Genomic DNA, 23,923 nt, shown 5'->3' with positions numbered 1-23,923 from the left:
GCGTAGTGACTATGCAGCCGACTAGCAGTCGAGTGCCAATGTCGTTTGCCACTTGACAGAACGGTGTCCTCTCACTACTTTTGGATCCTCTCCTCTCACGATCACGCGGGGTAACGTCGATTTCGAAAACCATTTGTCATGCTCGATGACGTTTGCCACGGAAGTATCACCTAAAATTGCCGTGTAATAATCAAGGCGATGTTGCATGTCACTTTTATAACTTACAGACAGAATATTTGAGCCGGAAAGAAAAATTTTCATCTGTGCGATACGTTTATATATACATAAATCAGTGATGCTTTCAACTAATAAAAAATAATTATTTTCAACTGTCGGAGATGATTAATTCAATTCCGCCTTTAATTTAATTGCAATTCTTTGCAGCATTCAATTATCGATATTACGTTACCTGAAGGACATGCCTTAATATATTACTTGTTTGTCTTGATGTGTGATATTATGTAACAAATTGCAGACTTAAATGCTATTCATTATAGTGTGCTACCTTACCACACTGAAGAGATGTATGCCATCCCATACATATCTGGTAAAGGTCTTTCGATAGAAATTGACACGCCGCAAAAGACAATTAATTGGATACAGGGATACACGCTTCGTTACTTCAAATACCTGTGGTTACATTCTCATTTGATTCGAGTCGCAACATACTATCGCGTACTACGTTTATACGCTTCGAATTTTCCAAAGATTAAACGATTTTTGAGTTTGAATAATTTGGAATTTCAATTATCTTGAAGAGTGATCAGCCCGAAGTTTCACATTTTTTAGTAGTACATCGACACCAAGTCAAAAATCGGTTTTTATTTCTTAGTAATAGATGAAGACAAAAATCCATTCGCGCCGCTGTTCCGCCATGTTACCAAAGAATAAAAATAATTTATCTGGCCCGCCAACGGCCTCTATTCATCAATAGACATGGGGTGCGTTCCGTTTCTACGCATATGCGCATGAAACGCAGCGTTAGAGTGACAGAGATACGAGAGTGAGATAAAAAGAGAGGGAGAGCTTTCGGTTGAGGTTGTCGAACCTATGTTAGGTTAGTTCTCGAACGCATGAGATCGCATAGACTGCACTACCTCGGAGCTGATGCAGTTCATGCGTTCGAGAACTAACCTAACCTAGGTTCGAGAACCTCACCCGAGTGCTCTCCCTCTCATTTTATCTTACTTTCGTATTTCTGTCACTCTAACGCTGCGCTTCATGCACATTATGCGTGAAAACGGAACGCACCCATGGTAGCGTCTCGTAGCAGAGACATTAGAACTACACTTTGCAATCACAGGATGCTTACGATAACGAGAGTAGAGCGAGTGAGATCTGGATCCAAGAGAATAGTATAATCTCCCATCTACAACTGTAATATTCTATGGTCTGCTCTTGCTCCTGCTCTTGCAATCTCATGAATATAGGAGCAGATCAGGAATTCGTCTCACGAACAACAAAGGGTGTCCTGGTAGCATATGTTGGTTTTATATACTTTTTATAAATGTATGTAACGTTTTATTATCGTTCGTAAAATATATCAAAAACGTTTCTTAAACATGTTACTTGGATAATGTATCATATTTAAAATGTATTAATATTTTACCTTAAATTTATACTTAAATGTATTTTTCAGCTGAATCAAGATTATATATAATATGTCACGTATTTCATACGGTTCAATTAAAATAAATTAATCAAGCTCTTTGCAATCTTTGATAATTGCAATCTGATCATTTGATGTGAGACAAGTTTCAAGTAATAACTATTAATACAGGTTCAGTTCTTATTTAAGGAAAGTTTGGGAATCTCAAATAATTAATAAACTGAAATAATATGTTACATAATTTTTGAAATGAAGATAAAATATTAATATACTTTAAGTATATTTTATCCTTTGTTGTTCGTGAGACGAACCCCTGGGGCCCGATGCTTGACAATATACGAATGAGATACGCATGCGAACATCTACAGTATACGTAATATGGGGAGCGTCCCGATTGCCTACAGTACGATTGCACACAAACCAACCGATGTTGAGAGTTATCTAAATTACCAGATCGAACTAATCATTACAATTTGTGGTTAATCGTACTGTGGGCAATCGGGATCCTCCACGTAATATGAACTACACATTTTCGCATGCGTATCTCATTCGCATACCGTCAAGAATCGAACTTCTGATCTGCTCCTGTGTTCCTGAGACTTCAAAAGCAGGAGCAAGAGCAGACCATAGAATATTACAGTTAAGCGTCGTCTACAATATACGAAATAAGCTTGAAGTAAGAAGTAAGCCGTAAGAATTGGCCAATCGTAGTCGATTATTATAAAAATAATCGTCTATGATTGGTTAATTCTTACGGCTTACTTCTTACTCCAAGCTTACTCCGCATATTGTAGACGACACTTTATAGATGGGAGATTATACTATTCTCTCGGATCTAGATCTCACTCACTCTACTCTCGTTATCGTAAGCACTCATAGTCGAGTCGCTAATTCGTAAATACAACTAAACGAATTGTCTGGCGTCATGCAGCGGTGTCGGTAAAAAAAGAAATTAATGTCCAACGAGTTTGAATGTCATCTAAATAGGGTTTGAGTCTTAGCTAAGGATTTGATTTGCTATTTTTAAAAGTATATAATTCCAATTATCTCCGCTACAAGTCGCCACCGTTTCCGCCGAAATCGTAGCACAACTCAACATCGAGTTCGAGACTTTAGGTGCTTTCCAGCTATGTACACTGTGTTACACAAAACCAGTTTATTGGTCGCATATTATCTTACAAGATATTTTAGATAATATGTGACCAATAAATTGGTTTTGTGTAACACAGGTAACGTAGCTGGAAAGCACCTTTTATTTTTAAGTAGTACAACTCAACGACAAGTCAGGCAAAATTTACTTTTAAATAACACATTCAACAGCATATCAAAAAACATTTTTATTTTCAAGTTTTACGATTCAACGGCAGGTTAAAGAACCTTTTTAAATAATATATATGGCTAATTGTTAAATAATATATATAGCTAAACAGAGAACAGGTCCAAAAGACTCGCCTTCTCAATACAATTCAACGAGGATCAACAAACTCTACTTTCTTCAATAATACGACCGACAGATTCAATAAACTTTTGTCTCTATTTAGCAACGATAAGCAAAAATTCCGATTTGAGAGCATCACGATCCTTTAATAAAAAGACATCGCACCTCAATTCTTCAGTCAATCATTATCCAATTTTAATTAATTCTAATCCAGGAGTAATCTTCGCGATAGTGTCTTGCGTAGGTAACACGCGCTGTCATTGAAAGTGATCTACTATTATTGAAACACGTGCTCTGTGATCCATCGCGCTTAGATTTTCGCTCGCGAATCTCGTTCAACTTTCGCAACATGTCCCAAGACACGTTTGTGTTTATCGTGTCGAGAATACGTAGCATCCTGTAAGAATCCGCGTAGTGAAATATAATAATTGAGAAGTCGCGCGAAACATACGCAGAAGCGCGAAGATGCAGGAGCAACATGACGCGTGTCAGGGCGAATTTTACACCGCGGCCGCGAAATACTGGGATCGTATTCCGCCCACGGTGGACGGGATGCTGGGCGGTTTTGGATTTGTTTCGCAAACCGACATCAAAGGCTCCATGGTTTTTCTGAGGTCCCTTTTCGAGGTACGCACTGTGACAACTTAGGCTACAACATTTTCGTGAGAAAACCCGTTGTGATGAGCGTGAACTTATACTGCATTGGCAAGGACAGAAGTGTACCAAATTATTGTAACCTGTTTTAGTTAGAAAATGCGCCCGGCAAGACATTTGCCTTAGATTGTGGTGCTGGTATTGGCAGAATCACCAAGAATTTATTGATAAAACACTTCAAACACGTGGATCTTGTTGAACAGAATCCAAAGTTCCTTGAAGTAGCAAAGATTTCTCTGGAAAATCATTCATCAAGGATTGGACAATATTATCCTATTGGTAACAATTGATCTATAAGATTCAAATATACAACACAACAGCGGCACAAATGCATTATTCTTTTAAGGTTTACAAAACTTTTGCCCTACGGCAAGCAAGTATGATGTCATATGGTGTCAGTGGGTGTTAGGACACCTACATGATGAACATTTGATTGAATTTTTTAAGAACTGCATGTGAGTACTAAATCTGCTTTTGTATGAAAGAAAAAACAAAGTATGATATCTCACATTCTCTCTCTCTCTCAATGATTTGAATTTCTAGATTGGGCTTAAAAGATAATGGTATACTTGTGGTAAAGGAAAATATTACTAGCTCGAATAACTTGGAGATTGATACAGAGGACTCCTCTGTAACCAGATCACTGAAGGGCTTGAAATCTTTGTTTGAAAAGGCTGATCTTGTTTGTATCAAGGAGCAACAGCAGACTAAATTTCCCCGCAGTTTATATCCAGTTTATATGTTTGCTCTTAAACCAACAAATCGTTGCAGTGAACTAGTCAACAATGTATAATGTACAAAATTAAGTTATTTTGTTTTCTAATATAGCGTACCCTATAAAAATGAGGTAGATCAATACTTAATTTATTATATAAGAATTAAATTATTTTATTTTTTTAAAATTTGTATTTTTTTATAAAGAACTTACGCGCGCGCGAGATAAAGGCTTCCAAATTATGTAGAATAATTCACAAGAACAAAATTAATACTGTTGCGCTTTGTATGTCTATTGTCTATAATCGCGGCATCTCTGATTAAAATTCACGCTTTCGCGGTTAAATGAGAACACATTCAAAACAAAAAATGTCTAATGAAAGAATATTAATCATAAGTATATCCAAGAAATTAATATGTTCATCCCTTCATATGTTCTTCCCTTTCACGAATAACATGAGCATGGGATACATACAACAAACATACAATGTAATCATGATTAATTGCTTTCACATTTAATTCATTGCGGTTGCAACAATATGAATTCCAAATCGGTTCTTTTTTGATTGTAAAAAGGCTATTTTACATATAATTACACTAAATATACATTAAGTAGTCACCTGCCATAGGATATATTGAGTAAACTTCACGTGTATACGTTCGTATTACTCTTCAAGTAAAGCACTATATAAAAAAGTAGAGATTTATTTTGGCCGTATCTTTTCGTACATAAAACGTTGATTTGCGTCTTGAGGGGAAGCATTTAGAAGTCGTCTTTTCACTGCATGAAAGTGTTCTAGGGCGAAATCATACAGTTCGTTTTCCATCTTCCACACAACCGACTGTTTAATCTTATCCACTGTCTCAGGTAACGGGTTGAGTTTTTGAGTGGTTTGTCGCAAATGTGACTTGTTATCTGAAATTAAAAAAAGCCTCGCTGTCGTATCGTTGGTAGTGCGATTGAAAATTAAGTATCATTATTTTATTGAAATATATAATAAGTCTTTCAGTTTCATAAGCACGCACTTACTATGCAAAAAGAAACCATACGCTCCTTTGAAGAATCGCGGTAATGCATTCTCTAATATCTCCACAAAGTCATTTAACTCTTCTGTTACGCCGACCAAGAAATAATGCCTCTGTAGATTTCGTTTGGCTTCTTCCAATGCCCAGCTATTACCAATTTCCCTGTAATAAAATATAAATAACTCAGTGAATTATCACTGTTGGGAAAACTTTCTGTGATATGCCATATTTGATAAATGAACATTGTGCAATGATTATTACCAGTTAATATTGGTAATAATCATTGCACAATGTTTACTTATCAAATACAGCATATCACCGAAAGTTTGTCCAAAATCGTCTCTTATCTATAACCAAGCATATGAAGAAGAAAAAGAAATTTTACTTGCCAGCAAGCTGGATCATGACCACATAGAAAAGGAATTTGCAGCCACATGTTATTCGGATCACAGTCAGGTTGACCAACATTTATGCACTCATCAAATGTCTAAACATCAACCAAGTAAAGTTAGATAAATGTATTTTGTGCTGTTCTCATAATAAGCACACAAACCTTGGTATCTCCATGTTTTTTCCTTACTAGGTGAGGTCTAAAGTTATCTCCATATCGCAGGAAGTAATAGTAGGATACAAATCTGTCTAAAGGTTTCCTTAATAAATTTATATATAAAGGTGTACGTTTAATACCAAATCTGCAAAATAAAAATGTATTAAATAAAACAAACATTTTCTTCTTGATTTTTCTTAAGGTAACCTTAAGAGAGTCTCACTGTACCTACTTCTCAAAATTTAAAAATGCCATATGTCCATGGTAAAATGCTGGTTTGATAGTATCCCAGTTTGATATGTTATTTGCAAATTGAACCTATATGTAACATTCTCATTAATGATAAAAATCTAATCTATAGTGATTTGAAGAGAAAGTACATGTAGGTGAGATTAAGAAGACTCAGTAATATATTGTACATCTTTTCTACATAAAATGCAATTATATAACTTTACTAAAGTTCATTTTGCAAAGTAATAAAACACAATTTCTTGTATCGTAATAAATCATGATACAGAAAGGCAATTGAGGCAATCAAAAGGTATGAATTTTGCTAAGTATATAACAAACACGGCACCTGATTGCTGAGGGTAAGAGTGTGCATATTATTGGTCACGTTGATGTGCAGCACATGATACTTGTTCTGCTTGCACAAATCGTAAACTAGTCCCACGAAACTAGTGGAGGCAGTCTTCGGCACCCTGTTATATATCACGACGACGTCGTCGAGAATCCCGTTATCGCGCGTTGGTTCCAGGGCGCCGCGCGCCCCATTTCTAACGTCAATTTGCGCCTGCACAACGGCATCATCTGAAAACACGAAAGGATCACTTGCAACGTTATTCCTGCAACGTGGGCGTGCTGGTCGCGAAAACGAAGCTACGTTCTCGTGGTGTTACGCGACGACACGTACGCAATAATCTGTAGCTTTCCTCTAGCTGGCATATCCGTAGCCGCAAGTACACTATCACAACAGTGAAGATCGACGCCAGTACCCATTGGTACGGGAAATTCCTCAGTAGCATTTTACGCGCCGCTTAAACCATAACTGTGACGCGTCGCGCGTCAGCCGGATCGAGCGAACCACGCGCCCGAGCCGACTCCAGAGAACGTCCGCTCTATTTGTCTTCCCTATCTCTCTTATCCGAAATACCAATTCCTCCTCAAAATCCGTGATAATTTGCGTATGTCGTGTCCAGTTGATTTTCAAGTGATTTAAATATTACACCGCGACCAAGGCGTTTGAGCGCGCGTCGCGCATTGACAGTTAAGTTGCATATACACATCCGCGTGTTGCTAGCACTTGACAGCTTCAGAATGATCATTTGCTCGCTATACGATAGAACGAGAGAACACTAGGAGCAATTCAACTTTCTCATTCTGTTTTAAATTGCCAACTGTTAATTTCACTCTGCGGACGGAACGTTTGAGTTGCGTTCATTTTGAACGCTTTCATGCTAAAAGCACCATTCTATCTTCCTTCGGCCACAAATATCTATACTAGATTGCTAACAGGCTATCTAGGGGTGCGTTCAGATTCTTCATCCGGGTGCACTCTCTTATTAGAAACACTATATGTCACATATAGTATATGTCACATATATTATAGCACTTCTAGTAACAGAGTGCACCCAGGTAGGGCTGCGTTCAGATTCCCCACACGGGTGTATTCTATTACTAGAAGTGTTATAGTATATGTAACATATACTATAGTGTTTCTAGTGATAGAGTGCACCCGGATGAGGAATCTGAACGTACCATAGGAGATCTGAAATTTTAAAAGCATGTAAAGGCTCGTCTACAATAGAAGTCGTAGAATCGTAAGTCGTAGAAATTGACCAATCATAGTTGGGCTCAAGAAGAATAATAGACCGTGATTGGTCAATTTCTACGACTTACGACTCTACGACTTCTATTGTAGACGAGCCTTAATGGTTTGTGTTCGATAGAGGCTGCGTTCCGTTATTTACTGCAAGTAATGGCTGTTTACGATAATTCGAGTTGGATTAAGTACGAGTTAGTTTCACTAGGGCCGAGAAATATGATAGGCACAAGCATCTAGTATTTTCAAGATTTATGACAACTCAATGCTGTCCGATAAATCGAGTAGAGTAGAGTAGAGTTAGGGTAGTATAGCGGATAGTATATGTATAAGAATTAACAGTATCAGATAACATAGTTTCGTAAAATATGTAACAATAATATTACAAAACAATTATTTATTATATTTTAGAAAAATTAGAAGCACTAAATTAAATTATGAAAATGATATTAATTTAATGTATTTGTGAAATATTCAATAATAATAGGTTAGAATAATTGTTTTCTACTTTTGGATATTTCACAAATACATGATACCTTTTCATAATTTAATTTAGTGCTTCTAATTTTTCTAAAATGCAACAACTCATTGTTTAGTAATATTATTGTTATATATTTTACGAAACTATGTTACCTGATACTGTTAATTTTTATACATATACTATCCACTATGTTACCCTAACTCTACTCTACTCTACTCTACTCGATTTATCGGACAGCATTGAGTTGTCATGAATCATGAAAATACTAGATGCTTGTGACTATCATATTTTTCAGCCCTAGTGAAACTAATTCGTACTAACTCCAACTCGAATTATCGTAAACACCCACTGTAATTTACTGCAGTACTACCAACAGCATTCCTAAATTACAGTGCACTACGAAAGCACTTCGACGAATTTGTGACATCATGAATTTTGATGGGTGCTTTCCAATTGCAATATCCCTAGATTATTTCATGCACACGGCGACACAAGTTGCATTCCAATTGTCGTAATCGTCGACACAACATTACATCCGTACTCAGCTCGAGAGCTACTAGTCGGCTGTGTAAACTAGTGTTTTCTAGTGATAATTAAAGTTACTAAGCGTAGCGACTTGAAAAAAGACTGGCATTTGCGATGTGAAATAGATAATCTTTTTTAATATTTAGATTTTATTATTTATTATTAAAAAATACCAAAATATAAGCACAGTTGAAAAATAATCCTAATGGTTCCCGCAAGACGCGGTAATGCTTGCCGCGCGGCGGAAGTTCGCGCGACAGCCAATCAATATGCTGCTTTCCGTAATAACCTTCTAGCTCTTACGGAAAAACAACATATTGATTGGTTGTCGCGCGGACTTCCGCCGCGCGGCAAGCATTACCACGTCCTGTCTGTAGGAGCCATAACCCTACCCGACATACGTATACACTTTGTTCCAATTGAATCGTGCACAACGTTACACTTTGTGCATTTCTATGTACATATGTGTCAAGATGTGTTAAGCAATTGGAAAGCACCCATTATGTAGTATAATAAAGTGAGATCTATTGTGATTAATTATGGAGAATATATTATGTGATTTTTATTGACTGTGGCTGTTAATTAAACATATAAACATATAAACATGTTCACATTTATTTACTACAATTATCAAAATATTAACATCTTATTACTTATGATCCTTCCACTCATCATTATTAAACGAAATAATAAAGAATGTCAAAAAAAAAAATATATATATATATTAAATGTATAAGAAGCAAATGAGATATATAAGATATGTTGAGGTTATTCGTGACTATCTTTAAGGCCATCACACACAAAATTACATAGACGCATATGCATAGCATAAGATCGTATGGACCAATGAGCATCGAGTATTTAGTCGCTATTTGATGCTTGATGCTCAATACTTGATGCTCATTGGTCCATACAGCTCATGCTATGCACATGCAGTTATGTCATTTCATGTGTGAGGGTTCTTATCCTTTCCGCAAAATTGCAGCGGTAAGATTATAGCGAAACGGCACAAAAAAAAGCGGAACGGCTGTGATTGGTCGTACTGGTTCCGTGTGTTCTGTTCCGCGGAGAATTTCCGCCCCATGGGACGTCGACCTGAGAATGCCATTACGTGAAGCGCGGAAACGCGGAAGACAACTCTAATAGCACGCAATGTTCAGGGAACGTCCAGTGGATATCCATAGAACATAAAATGTCTTCTGAATGTTTTCTGGATGTTCTCTGGACGTCTTTTGAACATGCGTGCTATTAGGGAAAATCTTACTAGATCCACTACGTGTTCCGTGTCTGTTTTGATTGCCTTATATTACATGAGGCGTATTTTGAGCGGAAAAGCGGTATGGGGAATTATAAAATATTAATTTTTTATGGTATTTATTAATTAAAATGCTTGTATTTAACAGATAAGCTGAAAAGATAAACATATTAGTAAAAATTGCAGTAAATTAAGTTAATACAATTTTAAAAAATGAATACAGATGTTTATTTGTCACCAAATCGTTCCGCTTTTCCGCGCAAATTGTGCTCCATGTAATATAAGGAGAAATAAAGTCGCGGAACAAGCGCGGAAAATTCCATTGTCACAAGTTGTCACAAGTTATCACAAGTTGTTCAACCTAACCGCCGTTACATTAAGACGTGTTCAAACACGTTCAGACCTGATATTTTTTTTGGAATTCATACCTTGGCACTTTGGATGAAAAGACAATAGAGAAAAGTTTTGGGCCTTCCGCTTTTTCAACGTACGGGAAGAAATGATTCAATTCGTGAAACATGGAAATCTACTAAGATTTTGTCTTCCGCGTTTCCACGTTTCCGCGCTTCATGTAATGGCACCTTAATACCGCAAAATCATCGAGATCTCAAGTTTCATTTTCTCCTCTTTATACAGACAGCTCATGGTTGTCCCCGTGGTCTGTCGTTGAAGTTGGTTTGCTGTGGTACGCTTACAACCAAAACTTTTAATTTTGATAGAACGATTTTACGAGAAAAAAGACGTACAATTGAAGATAATCGAGTCATATAATCTTTGGTGATAAAAGGCGTATCTCAAGATGGGTGTCCCGAAATTCTTCAGATATATAAGTGAGAGATATCCTTGCCTTAGTGAGACGATCAAGGAATATCAGGTATATTTGACAGAAAAAAAAATCATAACTCTTGTGCGATGAGAGCTTCTTTCTCGTTCTTGTTTATTTGTCCTCGTGAGAGTTTTTTCGTGCGTATTATTACGTACCAACTATTTAGAGTTTCTGCTTTCAAATTTTTTGCCTTATATACACTTAATTGTCGCCGAATCGTCAATGTTGTCGAAAATCTGTAAAATTATTTCCCGATATTGTATAACAGTCCTGAAATGACTTTTCCATCTGTTCCAGATGCCAGAATTTGACTATTTATATTTAGACATGAATGGTATCATACACGCATGTTCACATCCGAATGATGGTGATGTTCATTTTCGCATTTCCGAGGATACCATTTTTAAGAATATATTTCACTATGTGGAAGTACTGTTTAATATGATACGACCACAAAAGCTGTTTTTTATGGCAATAGATGGAGTAGCACCTAGAGCTAAAATTAATCAACAGAGAAGCAGGCGGTTTAGATCTGCCAAAGATGCTGAAGTACAAGAAGCTAAAGCCAAGGCACAGAATATCAAGATGCCTACGGATAAAAGATTTGACTCAAACTGCATAACCCCAGGCACCTTCTTCATGGCTGAACTTGCCAGACAGCTCAATCATTTTATTGTACATAAGATTTCTACAGACGATACTTGGAAAAAATGTAAAGTACTGTTCAGTGGCTCTGAGGTAACTCTATCCTGATATTCTAATACAAGAGAAATATGTAACCTATCCCTTCTTTTTCAGAGGGATAATATATGGATAAAATATTGCTATTTAAATGATGTTACAGCGAACTAAATCTGTTGCAGGTCCCTGGAGAGGGAGAACATAAGATCATGGATTTCATAAGATATATGAAAGCAAGTAAAGATTATAACATTAATTCTAGACATTGTTTGTATGGTCTAGATGCTGATTTAATAATGTTAGGTCTGTGTTCTCACGAGCCAAATTTCTCTCTTTTGAGGGAGGAAGTTAAGTTTGGTAAGAAGCAAAAGAGGATTCAGACTCCTGAGGAGACGAAGTTTTGTCTCCTTCATTTGTCGCTCTTACGAGAATATATAGATCATGAATTTTCGTTGGTTAAAGACAAGATATCTTTTCCATATGATCTTGAGAAGATAATCGACGACTGGGTTTTAATGGGATTTCTTGTGGGGAATGATTTTATTCCCCACTTGCCAAATTTACATATTGCCAATGGTGCACTGACAATTCTGTACCATGCATACATAGAAATATTACCGACATTCGAAGGTATATATCGTTAATTTACAACAAGTTAACAAAATTCACGTCTCTCTACAGTTATGCAATGTATAATTATGCTTCAGGTTATATAAATGAAGCGGGAACGTTAAATCTAAATCGTTTCGAGAAGTTTATGGAGAGACTTAGTCGTTTAGATCTAAAGCAATTTAACGAACATTATGCTGACTTGAAGTATTTTGAAAGTAAAACTGGTAGAAAGCCTAATGAAACTGAACGTCATGTATATGAGAAATCTGAAGACGAAGAGGTGGCATCCCCCAAAAAAATACAAAATAAGGATTTAGACGCTTTAATTAAGTCCACTGCAGAGATGGTATTTATTTGAGATGCTTATTAATAACTAAATAATAAACAGATGATTTAGCATTGTTTAATACAGTCCTTAGGACATTCCGATGAAGATGACGAGTTGGATATAATCGACGATGAGTCTGACAGTGATATATATCATATGGAATTTGTACAGCATAAAAGAGATTATTATATGAACAAGTTAGAGTACAAAAATGTTGATGCGTGAGTGTCCACTTTATAAATATATGATATCGCGCGGGAGATGTAAAGCCATAATTTCGTTATCCTAATGGATACACTCGTTATCACACATATTTCAGGGAGTTTCTACGTTCACAAGCAGAGGGTTATGTGAGAGCAATACAGTGGAATTTACATTATTATTATAACGGTTGTTGTAGCTGGTCGTGGTATTATCCACATCATTATGCCCCGTACATTTCAGACATAAAAGACTTCAAAGATTTAAAGTTAGAGTTCGAATTGGGAAAACCATTCACACCTTTTGAACAATTGCTGGCTGTGTTACCATCATATAGCAGGGAGCTATTGCCAGTAGCGTTCCAATCGCTATTGGTAGAAAAAGATTCTCCCATTATAAATTACTATCCGAGTGACTTTAAGACCGATTTAAATGGAAAACGGCAAGAATGGGAAGCAGTTGTACTTATTCCATTTATCAATGAAAAACTATTGATAGCTGGTACGTAGTATCTATCTCTGTGTCTAGTATTCTTGAAGATATGACATAAAATACTACATGACTCAAAACATATATATTTTAACAAATTTCTGTTATAACAAATTTAATAAAATTTTATTTAATTAATTTTATTTAATTTATTTAATTTATTAATTTATTAATTTTATTTAATTTTATTTAATTAATATTTAACAAATTTCAATATATCTAAGATATCAATAAAAGATTTTTTATAGAACTGGAACTCTCGAAAAAAGTAAATCTAAATCTGTTCTCTATGTTCATATGTGTTTAGCTATGCAGCCACACTTATCGAAGATAACACCAGAAGAACAACAACGAAATATGCACGGTAAAATGCGGTTGTACTCGTTTACCGATGATAAAATGAGTGTTAACGAAGAGACATCACATTTCCCACGAATTGATAATCACGCTTATGTATCATTAATAAGTTACGACGACATTTTCGTGCCGAAGCAGCAATTAGTCAGAGGGTTGTCTCCAGGCTACGATATAAACGTTTATTATCCTGGATTTCCTAAGCTGCATTGTATACGCCATACGGCGAGTCTAACAAAAGCTGAGGTATATCTGTCATTTGGTTTTCAGATTGATCCAGTTTTTAGCAGCTTGTCATACAGAACGTCTTTGTAGGTGAAAGTATTCCAGCAACCATCACGAGGAGAAAATATGATTTTATATGTGATATCAGAGCAGATATCAAGGTTGGAGGACTTGGCGTCACAATTATTAGGAAAGAGCGTGTACGTTGATTGGCCCTACTTGAAGAAAGCCCTTGTGGTCGGTGTAGCTAACAATAGCACAAAATTCACTTTAATCGATTCACTAGTCGATTATAATCCCGACAATGTGAACAAAGAAAACATGAAAGGCCAATTAGTCACTGAGTGGAATGTGCAGGAGAAACATATCAGAGAGACGTAAGATATGATTTGCATTGTCTATAATCAGTGACAAGATAATACTAAGAGTATGTAACATATAAAAACATTTGCTTGCAGATATATGTCGCGTTTCGGGATATCCATAGGTCATACCGATGTGCTGGTTTACGTTCGTCTTTTCCTGGGTAGCAAATATGTCTTTGGTACCCAAGGAGAAGTGACGCTTGAGAAACAGTGGGCCAAATTGCCCGTACCTTATGTTTATCAGACAGTAGTCAAGGATATTTCTACTTATTACAAGAGCCTACCAGTCTACAAAACTATGCATGATATCTTTGTACCAGGAACCATTTGTTTTATGCTGGGTTACCCATATTATGGTGCAATGGGAAAGGTATTACAGTTGCTTCTCTTATATTGAGATAATTGGTAGATGTATTAACGAATAGAATTGGAAAAGATACTATTAACAATAAAAGTAAAATCCGACAAATTAAAATTTAACTAATAGTTAAACTCATGTAAGTTACTTGCTGTGAGAACGTTACAGTTTTACTCAAAGATATTTTCACGAACTTTCACAGGTATTGCCAAATAAAACAGATGACACAAAGTCACGCAGAATCCAGGTCTCTGTAACGTTTACAAAGGAGCCAACGTTAGAGATCATTAAACAAGCTCATGCTCAACAGAAAACACGATACATGCACGGCAGTATCGCCGCGCAACGTCTTGGAATAAGTAGTCATCTATTGAGTAGGATCACTGGTACGATTTACGTTGTACAGGCATTGTCGAACGAATTGGACCTTACAAAGCATAATATCGGATTAAATTTGAAATTTAATAAGAAAAACGAAGAGGTAAAGAATGTCATGCAAACACAACACGATTATAGCTTTATAATGATCATAAAAGCTATCATCATTATATGTTCACTAGAGAGTGCCTTGAATAGAGTCTAGCCATAAGACAGCCAGTTTTGACTGGTCCCCTATGCTTTGTCAAATTTCATATCCTCAAAATATCCAATCCCAATATTTAATCACAGTACTCTCATTGCAGTAAGTTGAGATAAACAAAAAGAGAGATTGAAAATATATTCCTCTTTCTCGTAGGATTTTGACAAAACCAATTATGGCCAGACTCTGAAGGATCTCTCATATCACTTGCATATCACGTATATCTTTCGAAGTTTGTCCTAATCTATTACTATTTTTAAAGGTACCTGGTTACACCAAGAAAGAAAATAACCAATGGCTGTACAGTTTAAAGGCGATTGAACTGATCCGCAATTACATGACGAAGTGTCCCAACTTGTTTGAACGTTTAACAATAAATGTGACGAACGACATTTTCCAAGAGGAGGAGTTATTCGATAAAGAGTATGTGTACATCGTGTATTTTATTACATCAGCAAATCTCATATAATTTATGTATGTATGTATATTAAAAAAAAGATATTAAAATTATATACGCTTCAACATTTTGCAGATCGAACGAGTTGGAAGGTATAGTCACTTGGCTGAAAACAGAACTAAATAATATGGAGAGCCGCACTTGCGGAGTAGAAGCTATTGATACAGAAATAGTACAAAAACTCGAGGACGAATTAGAGGAATATCTGAAGACATCTGCTAACGACAGCAAAACAGTGATTATGCAGGTGAAGCCGCATTTGCTTTTCAAACCAGAATTACATTTGCGCAATATGGCGCCTGATACGAATTCTCAGCATCGTTTGTTGGACCGTATTTGCTGTGTTCGAAATGGCTTCACCGTACCGATTGGAGCTAAAGGCACTATTATAGGAATGCAGAAGGCGAATAATAATCCAGCGGAGACGATGTTCGATGTATTATTCGACCGGCCTTTTATGGGTAATCACCGCACATAATTTCTCTTTCCTCTTTTCGAATATTGTATTCTAAAAATCTGGCGCATGTAGAAACCATGAGTTGCGACGAATGCTTGCATTTAGCATCTGTGCAAATATTACAGGTGGACTCTCTGTGATCGGTTGTTCCGAATTGCGTGGCTATCGTCTAGCGATCACAGATTTCATGAACATCAGCTATGGCGAGAGAATGGAGCATGGAAATCCAATGAACGAGCCGTCAGAAAATTGGCGACAGATGACAGCAGGTACCTCTTCGCCAAAGAGAAACATCCGTCAGTCGCCGAAAGTGTCCCCGCAAATGCGTCTCGCCAAAAAGGGTCTCGAAAAATTGAATCAGGATATACTGTCGCAACTCGAGTCGAACAAAAAAACGATAACTGCACCATGCGAAGTACAGTCGAAGAAATCTCAGAATGCTTCTTCGAGTCAGTCCGAGTTTCAAACGTTATGGAACGAATTGCATAGTTTGCAGGTCAGTACAATCATGCAAATTCGCTATTCGCTTATTTCATAAATCATAAGTCTTTGTATGAATAATAGAAGCTGAGTGTCCCGCCACCGCCGCCGTCAAAACAAATACCGTCGAGTTCGATGGTAAAAATGAATCCAGGTGCAAACAGTCGCAACGCACAATCGGTAAATATCGTTGAATAATGCACTTTATGAATTTAAAACTCTCCACTTCCACCGTTGTATTTGAAAAAATTGTTATATACAATCGCAGGATCCTAGTGCATTCTTGAAAGCTATGTTGAAAATTGCTGATGGAGATGAGCAAACGAGTAATAAGCAACAGAGCGATCAATCAACAGAGGAATCCACGACAACGTCTCAGAAAACAACAATTGCGGAAAAACATGGAACATCGGATCCACCCCCACCTTTGGTACAACAATGGTTTGACGTATGTACAGTAGTTGAAAACAATATTTGCACACTCTATCCCTTTTGGACTAAATTTATTCGAAAGAAGAAGATATTACTGTGCGTGCGCGCGCGCGTGTGTGTGTGTGCTATATTTCATTAGCATACATATTTTTTGTTGAATACATATTATTTTTATAGCATGCTCGACGTGCTGAGGAAAAAGAAGAAAAGACAAATCCAATTTGGTATTGTTCACAATTATTGAAACATTTTTCATGCAACAGTATTGGTATGCCAAAGTATGTTTATACTTTTGACGACAAAACAGGTTTAATTAGCTGTCAGATTTTGCTGCAAAACGCAAGCTTTAGAGGCGAACCTTGCGCCACTCATGGGCAAGCCGCAGAAAGTGCTGCAAAAAAAGCATATAAGGTAGCAGGAAATATTTAAGAAAAATTTTACACAAATTTTACGCAGAGTACCCTAAAAGTTGTTGCGTCATATTATATCTTTAATGTAATTTCTATTATCAGACGTTAAATTTGGATAAAATATCAACGCCTGATACGAAAATGATACCGGCACCTCGACAACAATGGTACAACGGCCAACAAAATAGTTCTTGGGTCCAAAATATACGGCCTCCTGTGATGCCAATGTGTCCTCCAAAGATGCCACCAATTCCGCAAAATCTAAACATGCAGCCCAACTTATTTTACCCAAATTGGAACCAAAAACTGCCACCAAATCAAGGGTTCAACCAAACCATGTACGGTCAATACAGACAACAGCTAGGGAGACCTCCGCCATTGCACTCCACCACTCCGGTTCTGAACCAGCCCACAGTAGAGATTAGGCAAAGCACCGCGTTTGTTCCGTTGCAGGCTCAGAAAAAAAACAGAAACACTAGCGTGAAGCAGATTCCGAAAGAAGTAAGCCCAAGCGTCAAGAAAAACCTTAATCCTAACATGCAGCAACAGCAACAAAAAAAGGAAGAAGCTCAAAAATTGTCACTCAAGGTTTATAGATAAATATATATGTACACGTACATAGACACATGCGCGCTGGCACACATATATACACATCCACCCAACAATCTTATTGCAATTGCTTGTATTTTTGAAATATAATTTAATTTCTCATTTGCATGCAGGACGAAGTGGCGGAAGCTATACATAAAATTAAGAAGGAGTTAAGTGAGCCTAAAACGTCACAACAGCCGCAGAATGCGGCGGCAAAAACGTCCAAGCCCAGGAAATCGCGCGTTGCTGCGAAATTTGGCACACAAACTTTATCAAACGGTAGTGAACCCCAGTGAAGATTCTACTTCATTCGGTATGACGGGAGTAGATCTCTTCCACGAATTATATGTAAATATAAGAGAAATACGTACTCCATCTCTCCGCTCTCGTTTGTTTTCTACATTTTAATACGTGCAGATTTTTCTTTAAAGATTTCCAACGGGCCAGTATTTCATTAGAAATTTTGAAGATTTTATGACACACTGGGCGTTTTTCGTACTTATATGTACGATCGTATGCCAGTGCATAAAGGACTCATTATACAAACTCTCTCAAATGAAATGTATATATATACACATGCACCGAACTTATATATATAAAATATACAACATAAAGGACATTATTATAAATGAGAGTGATCAATTGATTGTTTATTTTATATTTTGTACACTCTGCAATGTACTGGTATATTGTCATTAATGTAAATTAATTTTTTGATTTTATCATAATTTATTGAAACGATTAATAACCGATATTTTGAGAGTTTACCATTCCTAACATTTTGAAATTATTTATTAATTTCTTAATATTACCTGTTATATATCTGCTCGAGTAACGATATTTTATGTTACAATGTATACATCGTGCGTACAAAAAGAATCAAAAGTATATGATAAAGATTGATAATCATATTTTTCACGATTTCTTCTTAAGATTTCTTTTTGTAGATATGCGGATCTTTTATTTCTTTTTTTATTGTTAAAATACATATGCACAAGGATCATATTGTATTGGTTTCAACATTTCGTTTAAAAAAAATAAGATAATCTCTCTCTGTCTCTTTATCTTTCTATTTACCTACCCATCTCTTTCTGAAGCCGTCTTTCCAAGAAATATTTCAATTCATGATAATATTGAAACTTAGGATACTCTATTTTATGACGTAACGCGTTTTAGAAAAGGAAGAGATCGATTTTTATTGTAACACATGTACATCTCGATGTGGAATAACATTACGTAAGTAACGTATGTAGACATGGAGAAAGTGATATTAATTAAGCATAAGTAGAAAGATGTATGATCTATCTTCGACGGATCTTTTCTGTATTTCTTCTTTCTGTATTACAAACAACAAAGAACAAATCAAAATTAAATAACATAATATCCAACAAAAGATATTTCTATTTTACCTATAACAAACCAAATCGCATGAGAGTTGCTAAATCACAACGTAATTTCATATTTTGTTATTTTTAACTGATTTTAGTTACTTGTTTTCTAACAGTTTCTTGATAAATTAGTTATTAATTACTAGATATCAGCTAATAAACGATTATACTCAATGGGAAAGGATCGGAAATGCATTATAAATTTTTTCCCCAATCCTTTTTTTACTGAAATTAATTAATCTTGCAGCACGTTACATGCAGTCAATGAATATTTTACAATTTGAAGAAATGCAAAAATGGTATATAAGTATATACAATATGTTTATTATATTAAGAGATAAATTATATTAATTTCCGTATGTGTATTACATACATTATATTGTGTATCAATCCCTCTCTTTGTGGAGTGAAACTCATCTTACGTCAGGGTATCGAAAGTTCTGTCATTTCGAGAATTCGAAAGTCCCGCCTTTTGTCGACACTGCATATTAAATTCCTTCAGCACTTCACAAAGTCGATTTTTCGTTCTCTCCCGCAAGATGCGCGTTATGTATTCCTTCCGGAACGCGGTGGAGTCACTTTGGCTCTCAAACGCGACTCGCAACCACAGTTCGTGCCATTCAAAGCAGTTTTTATTCAATGCTAACAGAACTTCAACGTAAGGTTCTAGATTATGATGCGTTGTTACACCTAGTAAAAAGAAATAAATAATCGAGCAAACAACTTCATGAAATTTTGCGAATTCGCATACTTCAGAACGTATTCCCACTTACTGATGTGATGCAGGATTACAGAGACAAGTTCCTGGCCAATTGGTTGGATAAATGTCTGCAAGTGTGGACTTTGTGCGATCGCGTGATAAAGAAAGTTACCGGCTGTTTTGACTGTCGCAACCTCCGGTAGCGTTAAACAAGCAATTCCTAAAACAACAAGAATAAAAATTAAATTACAAGACAATTGTATCTCTAGTGATATTATTATTGGAAAAATCGGGCTCGGATTTAGAAAACAATTTTTCTCAATAGGTACACTTACCACACTGCAACATATCCTGTATTTGATCCGGGATTTGCAGCAATAACTTAATATTCTTCCTGCAAATTTGTGCAAGCACACCTAAATACGCCTCCATCAAATCCGACCAATCAGACAGATCACCCTGTACTGATCTGCACGCCTTCACACCGCTCAGCGTTATCGAACTAATTTCAGCGAGCACTGATCCTATGATGTTGTCCTGATCTTTTCCGAACAGTAGTATCAAGCTACGCAGCAGGTTCAATGCTTCTGGATGCGGCCATGTCTTGTAGGATGTCGTCAGAATTGACAGTAACGGCCGTGCGTCCGTCTCTGGGTGCAATAATGATTGTAAGGATCGTTGGGCGCACAAATACATTGCCTCCAATGTAGCGTTGTCTTGACTCCATTCAGGATGCGCGATGATTTGATGGAACAGCGGTATCAGCCCGTCTAGCACGGCCTTACCAATCATGCCCTCAAGACTAGAGAGGCACGCGACGATCATTTTCAAATGACTTGTTACGTTGGTTCGCGCCACGAACAGTGGTTGCTCCAACAGTTCCTTCAATCTCACTATACACAGCCCTAGCGTCGCGTTGAGATACGTCAATTGTAATTCTATGGTGGGTAACGTGTTGAGTACCTTTCCGGCGGCATACATAAGCCGCAAGGCTTCACCGCTACCGGGAGCGACGCTCGGCAAAGTCTGTCTAATAGTATTGAGGATGGATGGCGCAAAAGGTGCAAGATGCTCACCACATTCTCTTACGACATCCTTCAATGCCATGCTTGCGAAAGGTGCGATAGCGGGACCCTTTGTGAGTCCCAGCGTGATGAAATGCAACACTTCTTTCAATCTGCGATCGGGATGCTCCCCGATCCATTCGGCGAATGCGCCCAGTGCCGAACAAGCACACGCCATCACCTGCAAATCGAATTTCTTCTAAATATCACTGCTACATAAATATACGCTACAATTCACTAGTGATCAATATATACAGAAATAACGAAAATAATAATAGTAAATTATTAGTATGTGAAAAAAAGTGAAGATAATAAAATACGATACACGATGTTTTTAATGTCAATTATCGCGTGAGGTATATTATATACACGTACGTCCGCAGGATAACAATCGTAAGGTATGGAAAGAATCACGCATATCATCTCCGAGACATAACGAACATTCCGGCTGCCAACGGCTTCCGCCAAGGCTTTAAATGCGTGCAAGGACGCCTCGATTTCAGTCCAGTTTTTATTGTCACACATCGCCTTGGCTAATCTCTCCAAAACCATTTTCAGTAGATCCTCTTGAAGAACCTTGTAGCAGTAATCTAGAGTGTCTGCCACATCTTGTCTGTAACATCTAAACAGCTCGCGCTCATTTGCGTTGCTTAGTTCTTGGCGGCATGGAAGAGTCGACTTCTCTAGTAACGCCTCAGCCAATCGAGTGTAAATGGGTTTCAACGCTAATAAAGCCCATTTCTCAAGCGGCTGGTCCAGTGTGCCTAAGTCATCCTGCAACGCATACCAAAATCCAAACGGGATGCAACTGCGAGTTTCGTCCGTTGGATAACGACCTGGCTGAGATGTACACTCCAACAGTAGCTCGATCAAGTCCGTAGCTATCTCTTTGTGCATCAAATCGTTACTACCGCCAGCTAGAGCAATCAGAAACTCGCGACTATGAGTTTCCCCAATAGCAGTTAGCACTTCGCAGAAGTATTTAGTATTATGTTCTTTAGCCGTTATTGTCAAAGTTCTAGCCCACTCCCAAAGGGTCTGAGGCCATTTCTTCAGGTCGCAGTGTGTCACTATTATAATCAAACACTCTTGTACTATATCCCAACCGCGATCATGTTCAGAGTCAGTATATGATAAATTAGACGACCTAAAGAAAAAATGTTACAATATCTAGTAAATTCATATAACAGTCACATATTATTTTTTGTATCATGCTTTATACATATATAAATTTTGTATAAATCTTCTATTACTGAATTTCTTCCTCCAAATAATTAATATAAGAACGTACTTATTAGGTGCGTAGTGGGATGCCATAACTAGTAGATCAGAATAGATTTGACCAATAGCTTCCAATGGTAGTTTGTCAGTCTTAAACCAAGCTAAAGTACATTCTAAACCCAGGATCATAAACGTCGGTGTACATGTAAGTGTATCATATGAAGAGAAGATCAGTTGCAAGCAACACAAAGTTTTGTGCCAACCACTGACTAAAACTTGTGAATTGCCACGTGTTTGTCGTCTCCTATCGCACTAATAATAAACAAACGATTATTATAGTAATATTAAGTTATGTAACATAATTTTGTGTATATCTCACCTCGCCAGGAAGTAATGAAAGTACTCGTAGTATTAATTCTAACATGGATTGAGAATTTGTCGGAGTTAAAGCATTAAACAGGTCATCAACTATACTTGTATCTTCCTCTATCTTTTCTACATTGTAACTATTGGCTATAAACGCAGCAAACTACAATTAATAATAAACAATTGGTGACTATTGCATTATATGCAAAAATAATCATTTGCAATGTATCACTTTCTTCAATTATATATATAATAACTTTATAATTATAATTTATAATAACAGAGAATTTTTTTAAATAATATTACCGCTTGACAAAGTTTTAAAAGAACAAATTCAGGAGTATTGGGTTGTTTCAGACTCTTGACCAAGTAATCTCTTAACATTGGATAATCATGTTCAGGTACTTCATCCCACTGCTTGATTATCTTTGTATGTATAGTTGTTGCTGCAAAAAACTGGACTTCTCCTGACTGCAAAAATAGTACATGTCAAAAAAATTTTACCTTAAATTTAGATAGCCAGGTAGAAGTCACACTTCTATCTTGTCATATTTATATAATTTATCATCTTACTTATACTTATGTTTACTTGTTTCACATATCTCTACAACATGCGTATATGTAGCATGTGTATGTTGCATGTTGCAAAATATAGATATAATAATTGTTCAGCTATAACTGCAAACTTTTTTGAGCATTCAATCGTAGAATCATTGTGAAAGTAGAAACTTCATATTGAAAGGATGAAAAAATATAAAGAGAAAAAGTAAACTATGTCGTGAAACAGGTACTATGTGATCCATATATTTACAAACCTTGGAAGGATCTAAAAGTTCCCATACAAATTTCCAGGCTTCGGGGGAGGCTTGTGCCTGTAAGAGCCACGAATGTGCCTCATTGCTGCCCACTGAGTAGAATTCCTTGACAGCTTGATCGACAATCGTTGCATAATCCATTCCAAGCACTTCGTGTAACTATGTAGTTTTAACAACGAGCGTTTACTTGCTTATTGTTAGAGCAACGTGCAAGCAAAAAAGATCTATATACAATAACTAAGACAAGTAACGTACGCTCCACACATTTAGCGTCTCACGTCGCTAATCTGACATTTTTCTGCTTATTTATTACTTTATTCACTTGTTCATTTATTTTACACCATACGATCAAAGCATTAAGTATAACATAACCTAATCCAACCTAACTTAACTGACGCATCTCAACAACTGCCTGTTAGATGGAGCATGAGTCTACATGGCTGCGTTCCAAA

The 23,923-nt window shown here is 36.7% G+C and overlaps 4 protein-coding genes across 7 annotated transcripts; 2 read left to right on the top strand and 2 right to left on the bottom strand.

Moving 5' to 3' along the window:
* The first annotated feature begins 2,975 nt into the window (after positions 1 to 2,975).
* Positions 2,976 to 4,830, top strand: LOC116850566 (N-terminal Xaa-Pro-Lys N-methyltransferase 1). The gene is made up of 4 exons (XM_032828996.1): positions 2,976 to 3,674; positions 3,794 to 3,980; positions 4,048 to 4,156; positions 4,245 to 4,830. The coding sequence occupies exons 1-4, from the start codon at positions 3,513 to 3,515 to the stop codon at positions 4,492 to 4,494; spliced, it is 708 nt and encodes a 235-aa protein (XP_032684887.1). The 5' UTR covers positions 2,976 to 3,512; the 3' UTR covers positions 4,495 to 4,830.
* A 274-nt stretch (positions 4,831 to 5,104) lies between these two features.
* On the bottom strand, positions 5,105 to 7,458 carry LOC116850565 (heparin sulfate O-sulfotransferase-like). Its single transcript, XM_032828995.1, has 7 exons — positions 6,902 to 7,458; positions 6,566 to 6,798; positions 6,221 to 6,306; positions 5,995 to 6,133; positions 5,831 to 5,928; positions 5,446 to 5,603; positions 5,105 to 5,331 (listed from the first exon to the last, which is right to left on the bottom strand). Exons 1-7 carry the CDS (start codon positions 7,011 to 7,013, stop codon positions 5,120 to 5,122), a joined length of 1,038 nt encoding a protein of 345 aa, XP_032684886.1. The 5' UTR covers positions 7,014 to 7,458; the 3' UTR covers positions 5,105 to 5,119.
* A 3,232-nt stretch (positions 7,459 to 10,690) lies between these two features.
* On the top strand, positions 10,691 to 18,975 carry LOC116850567 (5'-3' exoribonuclease 1). Of its 4 annotated transcripts, XR_004379375.1 has the most exons (19): positions 10,871 to 10,945; positions 11,195 to 11,635; positions 11,761 to 12,208; positions 12,286 to 12,536; positions 12,603 to 12,739; positions 12,838 to 13,220; positions 13,516 to 13,808; positions 13,878 to 14,164; positions 14,246 to 14,522; positions 14,713 to 14,991; positions 15,353 to 15,513; positions 15,623 to 16,008; positions 16,130 to 16,500; positions 16,569 to 16,664; positions 16,753 to 16,932; positions 17,094 to 17,327; positions 17,429 to 17,914; positions 18,049 to 18,265; positions 18,349 to 18,975. XR_004379375.1 is itself a non-coding variant. In XM_032828997.1 (18 exons), the coding sequence occupies exons 1-18, from the start codon at positions 10,871 to 10,873 to the stop codon at positions 18,211 to 18,213; spliced, it is 4,950 nt and encodes a 1,649-aa protein (XP_032684888.1). In that variant the 5' UTR covers positions 10,691 to 10,870; the 3' UTR covers positions 18,214 to 18,975. The 4 variants fall into 4 exon arrangements, 3 of the variants coding, with proteins under 3 accessions (XP_032684888.1, XP_032684889.1, XP_032684890.1); XM_032828997.1 differs by having other exon boundaries at positions 10,691 to 10,945; positions 18,049 to 18,975; XM_032828998.1 differs by having other exon boundaries at positions 17,429 to 17,827; positions 18,049 to 18,975.
* Positions 18,976 to 19,223: 248 nt separating this feature from the next.
* LOC116850572 (importin-13) lies at positions 19,224 to 23,880 on the bottom strand. Its single transcript, XM_032829021.1, has 8 exons — positions 23,472 to 23,880; positions 22,963 to 23,127; positions 22,670 to 22,819; positions 22,361 to 22,602; positions 21,445 to 22,216; positions 20,341 to 21,250; positions 20,079 to 20,225; positions 19,224 to 19,995 (listed from the first exon to the last, which is right to left on the bottom strand). Exons 1-8 carry the CDS (start codon positions 23,610 to 23,612, stop codon positions 19,724 to 19,726), a joined length of 2,799 nt encoding a protein of 932 aa, XP_032684912.1. The 5' UTR covers positions 23,613 to 23,880; the 3' UTR covers positions 19,224 to 19,723.
* Between the last annotated feature and the right edge of the window lie 43 nt (positions 23,881 to 23,923).

The sequence above is a fragment of the Odontomachus brunneus genome, unplaced genomic scaffold, assembly GCF_010583005.1.
Source record: "Odontomachus brunneus isolate Ranch 3 - 2012 unplaced genomic scaffold, Obru_v1 Obru_scaffold_149, whole genome shotgun sequence".
NCBI classification, from domain to species: domain Eukaryota; kingdom Metazoa; phylum Arthropoda; class Insecta; order Hymenoptera; family Formicidae; genus Odontomachus; species Odontomachus brunneus.
The sequence above is the reverse complement of the archived record's forward strand: the minus strand, read 5'-3'. Positions and strand labels throughout refer to the sequence as shown.